This window comes from Corythoichthys intestinalis, chromosome 13 (assembly GCF_030265065.1).
Source record: "Corythoichthys intestinalis isolate RoL2023-P3 chromosome 13, ASM3026506v1, whole genome shotgun sequence".
NCBI classification, from domain to species: domain Eukaryota; kingdom Metazoa; phylum Chordata; class Actinopteri; order Syngnathiformes; family Syngnathidae; genus Corythoichthys; species Corythoichthys intestinalis.
Window position 1 is genome coordinate 43,155,394 of NC_080407.1, and position 14,049 is coordinate 43,169,442.

Genomic DNA, 14,049 nt, shown 5'->3' on the forward strand with positions numbered 1-14,049 from the left:
CAAATGTCCATCTAGTCTGATCAATATGTAAATTTAGTTGATTAAATTAGCTAAATTTGCCTCACAAAAGTCCGCTAGCTTAAATGCTACGAATGCTAACGTATTTACAATTCCTATAGCAAATCGCGCACACGTAACTCCACAAGCTGTAGCTGTAAACTTAATTACAAATGCATACACAAACATATATTAGCTGAAACAACTTACAGCCTCATGTGGGCCAAACCAGAGCGCAGCTATCCTTTATGCATGTTAGACGTCTGAGTCTGCTTCTCAGTCATACAAGGTGACAATCCAGCCAGACCCAATGCTGCCACCAGAGGGCAGTGTATCTTCAGTTATTGTATTTGGGGTGCGTAAATGGGTTAATTCTGACTTAGGCGGAAATTCGGTTTACATCGCCAGCCTAGGAACGGAACTCGTTCATAACCAGGGGACTACCTGAATCATGTTATTCGATGTATTTAGAGTTCAAATATGTACAGACCACCCATCTTCAAATATGCTGAGACACGTATATATTGGCCACAATTTTTTTTTCTATATTCTTATCAGAAGACCTCTGGCGATGCATCGACATCGCGTTTTGAAGTGGAGCCCGCCAAGGATCGAAAAGTCAGCAAGGTCGTCAAGACGACGGTGACGACGAGACGCAGGTCGCAAGACACGAGCAGGGAGCACTTACAGAAGGTTAGCCAAAACGCTTGAAAAGTTTATTTTATTTCTCATTTCACAAATCTACTAATGTAACACTCCATTTTTTTTGCGAGCCGCAAATTGCCAACTAGGTACATTCTTAGGTTCTTTTTTTCTTACCAATTAACTCGATTAATTCGATTAAAAAAGAGTAATTTGATTAGAAAAAAGATTCCAATTAATTTTTTTTAAGAGCACTGTATCAAAACGGGAGCATTTTATAGCATTCAAGCTAGCTGACTTTTTGTTGGGTCTAAAACTCGTTCTTTAACATATTTACCCAAGGCAAGCTGACAAAAGGCAGGGCACGGTGAGGCAGAGTCAGAGAGTTGACATTTTTCAACCTGCAGGTTGGGAGAGCCATGAGACTGAGTTCTGCGATCAATGCTGTCTCATTCGAGTCTCTCTCTGAACTCCCCCGCGCTGCTAACTTTTATTGAGGGCTTGTTGATGGGCGGAATACAGTTACAACACTGTTGTCCAACGTGGTAGTATTCTAGGCATTGATTGAACAGTCACACTCTTGATTTAATTAACAGTCACACTCTTGAGCAGGCGAGATATCTTTGTTTTGAACACACATTTGCACTCAAAGTACTGTAGCTTGGTGGAAAAGTACTGAGACATTGTGTGATGAATCAACATATGTGTGTGTATCTATTTATCAGCAGAATGTGAGCAATTGCCGGTAAGCACATGATTATGGGCTAAAACTGTATTCTTCATAATAGCTTGGGAGTGCGCGTATAAAAGCTGTGGGAGAGCAAACTGGCATAATATATTTGGCATATAAAAACAAGCTTATCTTACACTTTTGCTATGTAAGTTAGCCAATTGTTCTTTTGTTGTACTTAGATCCTCATTTATTCATTTTTTTAAACCGCTTGAGGCTCAGCTCAGATATTTTTTTAAATGTTCCTTATCGAACTACTCGATTATTCGAACAAACTAGTTCATTGATTATTCAACTACTAAAATAATCGATAGCTTCAGCCCTACTCTGGACCCCGGAATAATACGGAATGCTCAATTTCTCCCAGAAAATGATTGCAATTACAAATGCTTTGGTAGTAATATCTTCATTTATTTTGCTTGCAATGAAAAAACATAACAGAGAATGAAAAAAGAATTAAATCATTATTATTTTACACAAAACTCCAAAAAATGGGCCGGACAAAAGTATTGGCACCCTCAGCCTAGTACTTCGTAGCACAAACTTTAGACAAAATAACTGCGAACAACTGCTTCTGGTATCCATCAGTGAGTTTCTTACAATGCTCTGCTGGAATTTTAGACCATTATTCTTTGGCCACGGCTCCTGGTCTCTGAGATTTGAAGGGTGCTTTCTCCAAACTGCCATTTTCAGATACAGTGCCTTGCAAAAGTATTCGGCCCCCTTGAACCTTGCAACTTTTCACCACATTTCAGGCTTCAAACATAAAGATATAAAATTTTAATTTTTTTGTCAAGAATCAACAACAAGTGGGACACAATCGTGAAGTGGAACAACATTTATTGGATAATTTAAACTTTTTTAACAAATAAAAAACTGAAAAGTGGGGCATGCAATATTATTCGGCCCCCTTGCGTTAATACTTTGTAGCGCCACCTTTTGCTCCAATTACAGCTGCAAGTCGCTTGGGGTATGTTTCTATCAGTTTTGCACATCGAGAGACTGACATTCTTGCCCATTCTTCCTTGCAAAACAGCTCGAGCTCAGTGAGGTTGGATGGAGAGTGTTTGTGAACAGCAGTCTTCAGCTCTTTCCACAGATTCTCGATTGGATTTAGGTCTGGACTTTGACTTGGCCATTCTAACACCTGGATACGTTTATTTTTGAACCATTCCATTGTAGATTTGGCTTTATGTTTTGGATCATTGTCCTGTTGGAAGATAAATCTCCGTCCCTGTCTCAGGTCTTGTGCAGATACCAACAGGTTTTCTTCCAGAATGTTCCTGTATTTGGCTGCATCCATCTTCCCGTCAATTTTAACCATCTTCCCTGTCCCTGCTGAAGAAAAGCAGGCCCAAACCATGATGCTGCCACCACCATGTTTGACAGAGGGGATGGTGCGTTCAGGGTGATGAGCTGTGTTGCTTTTACGCCAAACATATCGTTTTGCATTGTGGCCAAAAAGTTCAATTTTGGTTTCATCTGACCAGAGCACCTTCTTCCACATGTTTGGTGTGTCTCCCAGGTGGCTTGTGGCAAACTTTAAACGAGACTTTTTATGGATATCTTTGAGAAATGGCTTTCTTCTTGCCACTCTTCCATATAGGCCAGATTTGTGCTGTGCACGACTGATTGTTGTCCTATGGACAGACTCTCCCACCTCAGCTGTAGATCTCTGCAGTTCATCCAGAGTGATCATGGGCCTCTTGGCTGCATCTCTGATCAGTTTTCTCCTTGTTTGAGAAGAAAGTTTGGAAGGACGGCCGGGTCTTGGTAGATTTGCAGTGGTCTGATGCTCCTTCCATTTCAATATGATGGCTTGCACAGTGCTCCTTGAGATGTTTAAAGCTTGGGAAATCTTTTTGTATCCAAATCCGGCTTTAAACTTCTCCACAACAGTATCTCGGACCTGCCTGGTGTGTTCCTTGGTTTTCATAATGCTCTCTGCACTTTAAACAGAACCCTGAGACTATCACAGAGCAGGTGCATTTATACGGAGACTTGATTACACACAGGTGGATTCTATTTATCATCATCGGTCATTTAGGACAACACTGGATCATTCAGAGATCCTCACTGAACTTCTGGAGTGAGTTTGCTGCACTGAAAGTAAAGGGGCCGAATAATATTGCACGCCCCACTTTTCAGTTTTTTATTTGTTAAAAAAGTTTAAATTATCCAATAAATGTTATTCCACTTCACGATTGTGTCCCACTTGTTGTTGATTCTTGTCAAAAAAATTAAATTTCATATCTTTATGCTTGAAGCCTGAAATGTGGCAAAAGGTTGCAAGATTCAAGGGGGCCGAATACTTTTGCAAGGCACTGTATTATTGTCATAATTTTTTAGGTCTCTCTGTTTTACGAAAGGTCAAGGTTCGCAGTGAGTCAGCAACAGGCACACTTTTGCGAAATAGACAATGTTTGTTGATTAGAAATTGCAAATAAATGAAGTTTATTGATTTCAATCCCACAAAGGCAAGCGAAAAAACAAGCATAATACAGAATAACCGCAACGCTCGGTCTAAATTGTAACTATTTTAACGATGCAGTTAAAATACACACAAGCACAAGAAACAATGGCGTTAGATATATTAGTTGTCGAAGCTAAACACCCCCACGCCACAGTTAAAGCACAACGAGTTCCCCGATAATGAATCAAGCTCCTACCTGTCGACAATGAGCGGAGAGCCAAACACTCCTGGTCTGAGCCTTCAAGGAACCACGCCAAGCGATCACATTAATTAATCCGTTGGCAGACTCTGACGTGGCCCGGAAATGTCCGGCTCTTTATTGGCACATGCCACGTGAGAACAGAGATGGCCAGCCCCTGCTCTCATGAGGCACGCTGCCTGCCCAAAAATGGTAATCTTAACATGTTTTGCTCAACCTCTTAAAGACATGAGTCTCGTGTCCAAATATGATTGGTTCACTCGTTGTACTTTTTAGCAGCAGATGGTTCGTATCAGATATATTGGTAACCATGGCAATGAGCTAAACCGCGTCAAAGTGGCGGGCATAACCTGATAAGCGTTGTACAGTCAGTCCAAAAGAATGTGTGGACACAGAAACAACAACACACAGTTAGTTACTCTTAAAGGCAGTCAAAGGCTCACAAAAAGGTCACAAGAAAGGTCATACAAAGGTTACAAGTGTTTTTCTCCATTCACTAATCATAATATTCCGTATTTTTAATTTTTTTCTCTCTGCTCAATCTCCACTTTAGAGGACCGATGTATAAAGTCCAGTGAACGCCGAACGTCGACAAGAAAAGCGATTGGATGGATTGTGTATTTTGTTTGTTTATATCATTTGCTCCTTTTGTGGCCAAAGACTGTATCCCCGTTGTCCCAATGTTTACTGTAAAACCTTCCGCTACGGTAAATGGGCGGACGATCAACAAGACGACCTCTTCACGCAGTTTTATTTATTTCCGACAACTTTGTCTGGTGTCGTCACAGCTCGGGTGCATGAGAATGAAAGTGCAGTTTGCCCAATGTTTTTTTTTTTTTTTTGTCTTTTCTTTTGATACACGTGTACGGTCCTCATAGATTGTCTGGAGACGTGTCAGAAGATTCACGCGAAGCTGTCAAAAGTGCACAATTGTTCACACCCGTGTTCGTGAATAAACTTCCTTCAAAGTTGTCGGCTGCTCATTTTTGAACGAGCAAGTTATGATTCGATCACGGGATCGGAAATCAGGCCGGATCTTGTGATTTTCAGAGGGTTGGAAGTTCAAGTTCAGGTTATGACTATTTTTTAGGGCTGTCAAAATTATCGCGTTAACGGGCGGTAATTAATTTTTTCAATTAATCACGTTAAAATATTTGACGCAATTAACGCACATGACCCGCTCAGACAGATTTAAATGACAGTATAGTGAAATGCCCACTTGTTAATTGTGTTTTGTGGAGTTTTGCTGCCCTCTGCTGGCGCCTGGGTGCGACTGATTTTATAGGCTTCAGCACCCATGAGCATTGTGTAAGTAATTATTGACATCAACAATGGCGGGCTACTAGTTTATTTTTTGATTGAAAAATTTACAAATTTTGTTATAACGAAAACATTAAGAGGGGGTTTTAATATAAAATTTCCATAACCTGTACTAACATTTATCGTTTAAGAACTACAAGTTTTTCTATCCATGGATCGCTTTAACAGAATGTTAATAATGTTAATTTCATCTTATTTATTTATTGTTATAATAAACAAATACAGTCCTTATGTACCGCACGTTGAATATATATATCCATCTTGTGTCTTATCTTTCCATTCCAACAATAATTTACAGAAAAATATGGCATATTTTATAGATGGTTTGAATTGCGATTAATTCATTTTTTAGCTGTAATTTTAATCGTTTGACAGCCCTACTATTTTTATGTACTTATATATTCCTCCAACCAGGGCTGTCTACAGACTTGCAGGGGCCCAAGGACAAGAGACCATTATACGGGCCCCCCCTACCCTACCCCTGCCTCACGGCTTGTCACGACAGCATACGCAGTTCTTTTAACACTTTGCAAGCAATGCCAGTATACATTTTCAAATCATTTAATTTGAGATGGACAGTTGAATTTAACAGACCATATTTTGATTTGACATAATATAAACAATTTCCAGCTATTGTCCCATGTAGGCTACAATACAATACAACTGAGAGTGCTATGCCCACCTGCTAAGCAACAAAATAGTATAGATTTGCATTAGCGTTTGCTATAATACACAGTGGGTTGTAAACCCAAGAAAAATCCAGCAGCCATACCGGAGTCTGTTCATCCTCGCGCACCTGCTCCCCACAGACTAACATATATCCCTAATCTCCCATCACGTTCACGGCGCGTTCAATCTGTGATGGCGCCGTTTTACCTATATATAGAGCTAAAAGGCAGCGTTAAATGAGTAAAGTGAATTTTGGCAGCCTTTGGAGCCTTTTTTTAATTGGCTAAAGCCTTACAATCCCTCTCTCATCAATTAGAAATATCATGGGAAGCAAGGTAGTGGTTGATCTTTTTCTTAACACACCATGTTATTTCCCAACGCAGAGAAGATATATCAATTGGTGCCACTACGCACAGTCATGGTTGGACTTCCCATCATGCATTTGGGCAGAACAGTTAAATGGCTACAGTATAATTTACTGAAAGCTCAACAAATACACTAGATGGAAATATTTAGTCACAATATACAAAGTCAAATTTATCCTTTAAGAATTACAAGTCTTTCTATCCGTGGATCCCTCTCACAGAAAGAATGTTAATAATGTAAATGCCATCTTGAGGATTTATTGTCATAATAAACAAATACAGTACTTATGTACTGTATGTTGAATGTATATATTCGTCCGAGTTTTATTCATTTTTTTCTTAATGCATTGCCAAAATGTATATGATCGGGAAAATTTATCGGAAATGATTGGAATTGAATCGGGAGGGGGGAAAAAAGCGATCGGGAAATATCGGGATCGGCAGATACTGTTGAGGTAATTATCCAGGGTTGATTGATTAAATATTTGCTTGATAGCTTGAATATTTGCTTGTGCTCATATATACCATAAATGATACATATTGCCATATTTTTCTCTTATTGAAATAACCAGTAAATGATTATTGCTTGCTATACTAGGTTGTAGTATAATGTTTAAGTGTTACAAAGAGTAAAGAGGGTCGTGATGACAACTGCCTTGCTTCATGGCCGCATCATTGCGTAACTAGACATCTTCAGCACCTGGCGTCTGGACTTTTGTCTAGACCTTCGAGGACAATTTTCCATTCAAGGACATCTTCCATGGCCGCAGCGTTGCATAACTGAAGTGTCTGGGTCATTTTGACCGTTTTTTACATGTGCCTTTGCTTACACACGTGTACTTAGTTAGTTCCACATGCTCACACATAGCCAAATAAAATCACATGGGTGTCTCCAGCTTGCTCCCCCCCTCCCTTAGGGCGGCACCCTTCTGTGTTTCCTTGGATCAATTTTGGTGACTATACAGCGTAATCTAGCATTCCTCTGTCTAGTCCCTCTTTTGCTCTCCTTGGCCAAGAAAACTGAGTGTCTTCTCTCCTTATTTTTGGGTAATTTTACAAATGTCTACCTAAGGGTCTGTTTTTGAACTTGACAGATACTTAATTACTTTTTTGAAGCGTAATCAGTAATTAAATTACTTTTTCAAGTAATCTGTGACAACACTGCTCCCGGACCATCCGCGCCCCCATTAACCAGCCCTCAGGGAAAGGAAGAGGGGACGTGCCACCGTCCCCACCAACCTGGACCCCTAGACATCGCCTCAACCAACACAGAACACAGCGGGACGCTTTCTTGGATGCTGAAGTTTTATTCGAACTTTGTAGCAGAATGTGTTGCGTTCCAGAGACGCAATTAGGAAGATAAACATTTATTTTGTGTGCAGTGAAGTGGCGCCAGTCCTATGGAAGTGGATGTTGAGCCACGCGCCGTTTTCTCGCTGCCAGATGCGGGTCTCCTCCGCCCTGGACGTCTGACCCTTCTTGTCGGCCCCGATGTTCTGAGTGAGGCGTATGTACGTGATATACGCCGCGTCTTCCCCCAACATGTGTACGTAAGGGCTGACAATAAGGGTGTGAGAGACACCAGGTTGTTGTACAACTGAAAAGACAAAGCACACAACATATTCATTTTGAAATATTCGCATAATTAATACAATCACATAGATGGTAACTTGTGTTGAATTTGCCATGTGTTTTTTTTGTAACTAGAGATAGGCCTATATATGGACTTTTTTTTTTCCTCAATGTCGGCCGATTAACCCCTTAAAAAAAAAAGGCCACTAAAAAAGATTTTGATCAGGCATCTGTTTGGGCAACCGCGGTCGACACTGGCTGATGGTAGGACCTTGCTCGAAGGCAGCTTGCTACAGCTGAACAGGACAGGTTAAAGAAAAATAAATGTTCTTAATACAAGAATAGATATTGTTCAAAACATTATTTGAAAGCATTTGTTTTCTTGATTTAGGTGAAAAAACGACTGACTTTTAGATATATGGGCTTAATAAGAACAAATGGTGATATTTATTAAAAGTAAGTGGAAGAATTTGACGCATTAATATGTTAACTACAAGTGGTGTCAACAATAATCGATGCGGCGATGCATCCCGATGTGGGGCATGGACGATTCGATTCGATGCGGGCAACAAGCCAAATCGATTCAGCCCATTTTAAAATATGTAAGTACGTTCAAAAATCTTCTCTGCGCAATTCCGCTGATGCAACGGATTTGGTTTCCCCATTTGTATTATTATTTTCATGTTTCATTTTTTACACACCGCATAACTCTGGTCAAGTTTCCCACCAACGTCGTAGAAGCCAAAATGTCTCCAGATGTCTGCTTTCAATGTCTTAGGTGCATCAATAATCTTTCTCGTTCCCTCTTTCTCCGCTTCAGCCATTGTTATGTTATGTCCTATCTCTTAGAGGTTAGATCTTGTGCCTGAACCCGATTAACATTTTGGGCGCGACCCGACCCGACATGTTAAGCATTCACGTTCAGGTCGGGCCGCCGCCCCGGACTAATAAATTATACATTTTGAAAAATGGGATAAAACCGAGAGCAGGCTCTCTTTATTGTGCATTTGCTTGTGCACGCACAAGAACGCCGTTTCCCAGCATTATTTGGTTGCGTAAATGCTTTTATAATGATCATAAAAATATGTAGACTATTTAAACGTTAGGAAAGCGTTTTTTTCTGCCAACTGAGAATTCGTTACGAAGGACACTTTTATTTAAGCACACAAAAGCAACAGAAATGTGATCCTTTTGAATCTTCTCCTCTGTGTGTCTTCAAAATCGCAGTTTTTTTTTATTATTATTTTTTTTAATTAAACTTTCCCAGCGCTACTACGTTTCGTAAATGCTTTTATAATGATCATAAAAATATGTAGACTACTTAAACATTAAGAAAACTTGCATTTTTTTTCTGCCAACTGAGTGTTTGTTACGAAAGACACTTTTATTTATGCTCACAAAGGCAACACAAATGTGATCCTTTTGAATCTTCTCTGTGTGTCTGCAAAACCCAAGTTTTTTTTTTTTTTTTATATTAAACTTTCCCAGCGTTATTTCGTTGTGTAAATGCTTTTATAATGATTTATAAAGATTATAAAAATATGTAGACTATTTAAACATTAAGAAAACAACTCGAAGAAATGAAAATAAATTGCTGCTGCTGCGTTTTTTTTTTCCGCATCACTCCAACAAAAAAAAAAACAACAACAAAAAATCGGGTTTTTCGGGCTGGGCCTGCAAATTTAGTTAATTGATCGGGCTTGGGCCGGGTCGGGCTTCAATACCAGCGTGCTGTGTCTGGTCGTGTTGGATTTTTTAGGCCCGATCTAATGTCGATTGCACATATATAATGGGCGAGGCCTACATTTTACTCTTGTTATACATTGCAATTTAGTTGATGTTTTGTTTGCAATTGAACTGATCCCTGGATTGATATTGCGATAAAGATGCTGCTGCACTACAATATTTTCTTTGTCGTTTTCTTTAATATTTACTAGAGATGTCCCGATCACGTCATTTTCAAAGTATCGGAATCGGCAAAAAAAAATCGGACATGCCTTTTTTAAATAAATATACCGTATATTCTTTAATTAAATTGTTTTCTAATTGTATTTAACGTTATAGACATAATACGTTACACTCATCCAGAGTCTTTAGTTTTGGCTTAAGGTAGGGTTATCAAATTTATCCCGATAATGGCGGTAATTAATTTTTTAAAACATGTATCACGTTAAATTATTTAACGCAATTAATGCATGCGCTGCACGACCCACTCACGCATTGTCGCGCTCAATCTGTAATGGCGCTTTTTACCTATATAGAGAGCTAAAAGGCAGCGTACAATGAGTAGAGTGAATTATGGAAGCCTTTGGAGCCTTTTTTTTAATTGGCTAAAGCCTTACAATCCCTCTCCCTACGATTAGAAATATCGTGGGAAGCAATGTGGGGAAGCAAGGTAGTTATTGATCTTTTTCTTAACACCCCATGTTATTTCCCAACGCAGAGAAGATATATCAATTGCTAGCACGACGCACAGTCATGGTTGCACTTCCCATCATGCATTTGGGCATGGCTACAGTTTCATTTACTGAAAGCTCAACAAATACACTAGATGGCAATATTTAGTCACAATATACAAAGTCACAAGTCTTTCTATCCGTGGATCCCTCTCACAGAAAGAATGTTAATAATGTAAATGCCATCTTGAGGATTTATCGTCATAATAAACAAATACAGTACTTATGTACTGTATGTTGAATGTATATATTTGTCCGAGTTTTATTCATTTTTTTCTTAATGCATTGCCAAAATGTATATGATCGGGAAAAATGATCGGGAATGATTGGAATTGAATCGGGAGCAAAAAAAAAAAAAAAAAAAAGCAATCGGATCGGAAATATCGGGATCGGCAGATACTCAAACTAAAACGATCGGGATCGGATCGGGAGCAAAAAAACATGATCGGAACAACCCTAATCGCGATGCATTGCCGAATCAAACCGAAACGAATCGTGACCCTCCGAATCGTAATCGTGTCGAATCGTGAGGGCTGTGCCGATGCACACCTCTAGTGTTTAGGTATCGGTATCTGCATTTGAAAATGCCATATTGGTGCAACTCTTAATAATTGCAGCCTTACCATTTTCAATAAAGTAGCGATGGAACTCCGTGCTTTTCACCAAGACTCCTAGGCTTTCGGACTCAAAGCTGGTGAGGCTCGGATGGCACATTTTCCTGAAACATAACGTTTTAAAACATGAACTGATAACATTCGGCGATCGGCGTGAACTGACTTGTAGGCGTCCAAATCGCCAGCGGCGATGGCTGTCAACAGTTTCTTCGTGGCTTCGATAATCTCCTTCTTCTGTGCTAATAACACAAGTTTTCATCAAATTCCCTGTTTACGTTTGTAATTAAACTCAAATCTTTTTTTGTGTTAACATTTACCTTGAACGGCATCGGAGTCTTGATCGTCGGATTCTGTCTGAACAGTCACTTGGCCGCTGTTCAACACCACCAGGGTTGCCAAAATCACAAAAAGATGGCGAAGCATTGTGGTTAACGAAAAGATATCTGCGCTCACAAAAGTGAAAATGATTCAAAGCGAAGCCAAACGGGCTCTTTTTGAAGGAAAAATTGTATTGATTTCCATATGTCCCTTTGGACGTTCCTTGGACTTTCATTTGTAAATACAAAAGTGTTTGCGGTTCACTTGTAATATTGTATTATCTTCATATTTTGACGCAATGTTTAATGTACAGCTTAAAGTGCATACAGTGGGGCAAATAAGTCAACCACTAATTGTGCAAGTTCTCCCACTTGAAAATATTAGAAAGGCCTGTAATTGTCAAGATGGGTAAACCTTAACCATGAGAGACAGAATGTGGAAAAAAAAAAAACTGAAAATCACATTGTTTGATTTTTAAAGAATTTATTTGCAAATCATGGTGGAAAATAAGTGTTTGGTCAATACCAAAAGTTCATCTCAATACTTTGTTATGTACCCTTTGCTGGCAATAACGGAGGCCAAACGTTTTCTGTAACTCTTCACAAGCTTTTCACACACTGTTGCTGATATTTTGGCCCATTCCCCCATGCAGATCTCCTCTAGAGCAGTGATGTTTTGGGGCTGTCGTTGGGCAACACGGACTATCAACTCCCTTCACAGATTTTCAATGGGGTTGAGATCTGGAGAATGGCTAGGCCACTCCAGGACCTTGAAATGCTTCTTACGAAGCCACTCCTTTGTTGCCCTGGCTGCGTGTTTGGGATCATCGTCATGCTGAAAGACCCAGCCACGTCTCATCTTCAATGCCCTTGCTGATGGAAGGAGATTTTTACTCAAAATCTCTCGATACATGGCCCCATTCATTATTTCCTTTACACAGATCAGTTGTCCTGGTCCCTTTGCAGAAAAACAGCTCCAAAGCATGATGTTTCCACCCCCATGCTTCACAGTGGGTATGGTGTTCTCGGATGCAATTCAGTATTCACAGAACCTGTGTTTCTACCAAAGTTCTATTTTGGTTTCATCTGACAATAACACATTCTCCCAGTCCTCTTCTGAATCATCCAAATTCTCTCTAGCGAATCGCAGATGGGCCTGGACGTATACTTTCTTCAGCAGGGAGACACGTCTGGCAGTGCAGGATTTGAGTCCCTGGTGGTGCTTTGTGTTACTGATAGTAGCCTTTGTTACTGTGGTCCCAGCTCTTTGTAGGTCATTCACTAGGTCCCCCCTGTGTGGTTCTAGGATTTTTGCTCACCGTTCTTGTTATCCTTTTGACGCCACGGGTTGAGATCCTGCATAAAGCCCCAGATTGAGGGAGATTATCAGTGGTCTTGTATGTCTTCCATTTTCTAATAATTGCTCCAACAGTTAATTTCTTTACACCAAGCATTTTACCTTGCAGATTCAGACTTCCCAGCCTGGTGCAGGTCTACAATTTTGTCTCTGGTGTCCTTCGACAGCTCTTTGGTCTTGGCCATAGTGGCGTTTGGAGTGTGACTGACTGACATTGTGGACAGGTGTCTTTTACACCGATAATGAGTTAAAACAGGTGCCATTAATACAGGTAACGAGCGGAGCCTCTTTAGACCTCGTTAGAAGAAGTTAGACCTCTTTGACAGCCAGAAATCTTGCCTGTTTGTAGGTGACCAAATACTCATTTTCCACTCTAATTGGAAATAAATTCTTTAAAATCAAACAATGTGATTTTTTTTTTTTTTTTCCACATTCTGTCTCTCATGGTTGAGGGTTACCCATGTTGACAATTACAGGCCTCTCTAATCTTTTCAAGTAGGAGAACTTGCACAATTAGTGGTTGACTTATTTGCCCCACTGTAACTGATGTTGTTTTCTGGTTTCAATTAATTGTTTAAGTCAACAACCCTTATACCTAATGTGCGTGCGCGCTCCCGCGGCCAAGGGATACAATTTTTAACGGAGGTAACTACATTGGCAAGACAGCGGTGGTGGCTCTGTTGTACAATTAGCATCTTTAGTAGGGCAAATTGAAACTCTGCACACCATTTTTTTTTTTTTTTTAAACCTGTCCTGTTCAGCTGTTTTACACAGAGAATGGAAGTCAAAGTGCCCGGATAGTCTAAACAGTTTTAATGTTTCACATTGAGAGTCTGACATACTCCCATTGTGATCATTCAAAACACCTTTTTATTATGACGAAGCAGCGAACAGGAAGGGATTATGGGGGAACAGAAGAAAAGAAACACAAGAGAGGACAGAAAAGAAAAACATACACAAACAACAAGAAATACATTGGACATCTAGACTAATTACTAATATGCTGGCGCCATCGTCAGCGAGATGTATTTCCGGTTTACACCATATGGGGGCCTATTGGCCAGTGAAAGGGGGGGACGGGGGTGGGGGTGTCTATAAGCTAAGTGATTGAAAGGGGTAGAGTGTACACAAATCAGTTCTGTGATCTAGAACCCAGTAATCGTGTGAATCTCTTATGAATGTAAGCCCGTTGGCGACCAACCCTAAGCCGCCCCATCGCCAATCCCGGCACTAGGACCCCCAACCCGGGCATGCCCTACCACATCCAGCAGCACGCGTGCCCCACCGGGCGCGTGACAGCCACGCAGACGGGCTGAGAAGCCGCGCGGGCGCCACCAT

General features: G+C 40.3%; 2 protein-coding genes across 7 annotated transcripts in view; one reads left to right on the forward strand and one right to left on the reverse strand.

The window, feature by feature from the left end:
- The window catches only part of LOC130927921 (ankyrin-3-like), a 76,397-nt gene extending 71,385 nt beyond the window's left edge, over positions 1–5,012 (forward strand). For all 6 annotated transcript variants that reach the window (XM_057854059.1, XM_057854058.1, XM_057854054.1 and 3 more), the window contains 2 exons: positions 556–690; positions 4,595–5,012. In XM_057854059.1, the coding sequence (XP_057710042.1) occupies positions 556–690; positions 4,595–4,609 (150 nt within the window). In that variant the 3' untranslated portion in view covers positions 4,610–5,012. The remainder of the gene's footprint in view (positions 1–555; positions 691–4,594) is intronic.
- A 2,750-nt stretch (positions 5,013–7,762) lies between these two features.
- Positions 7,763–11,475, reverse strand: LOC130928673 (calcium/calmodulin-dependent protein kinase type II delta 1 chain-like). The gene is made up of 4 exons (XM_057855391.1): positions 11,355–11,475; positions 11,201–11,276; positions 11,047–11,141; positions 7,763–7,992 (listed from the first exon to the last, which is right to left on the reverse strand). The coding sequence occupies exons 1-4, from the start codon at positions 11,458–11,460 to the stop codon at positions 7,763–7,765; spliced, it is 507 nt and encodes a 168-aa protein (XP_057711374.1). The 5' UTR covers positions 11,461–11,475.
- Between the last annotated feature and the right edge of the window lie 2,574 nt (positions 11,476–14,049).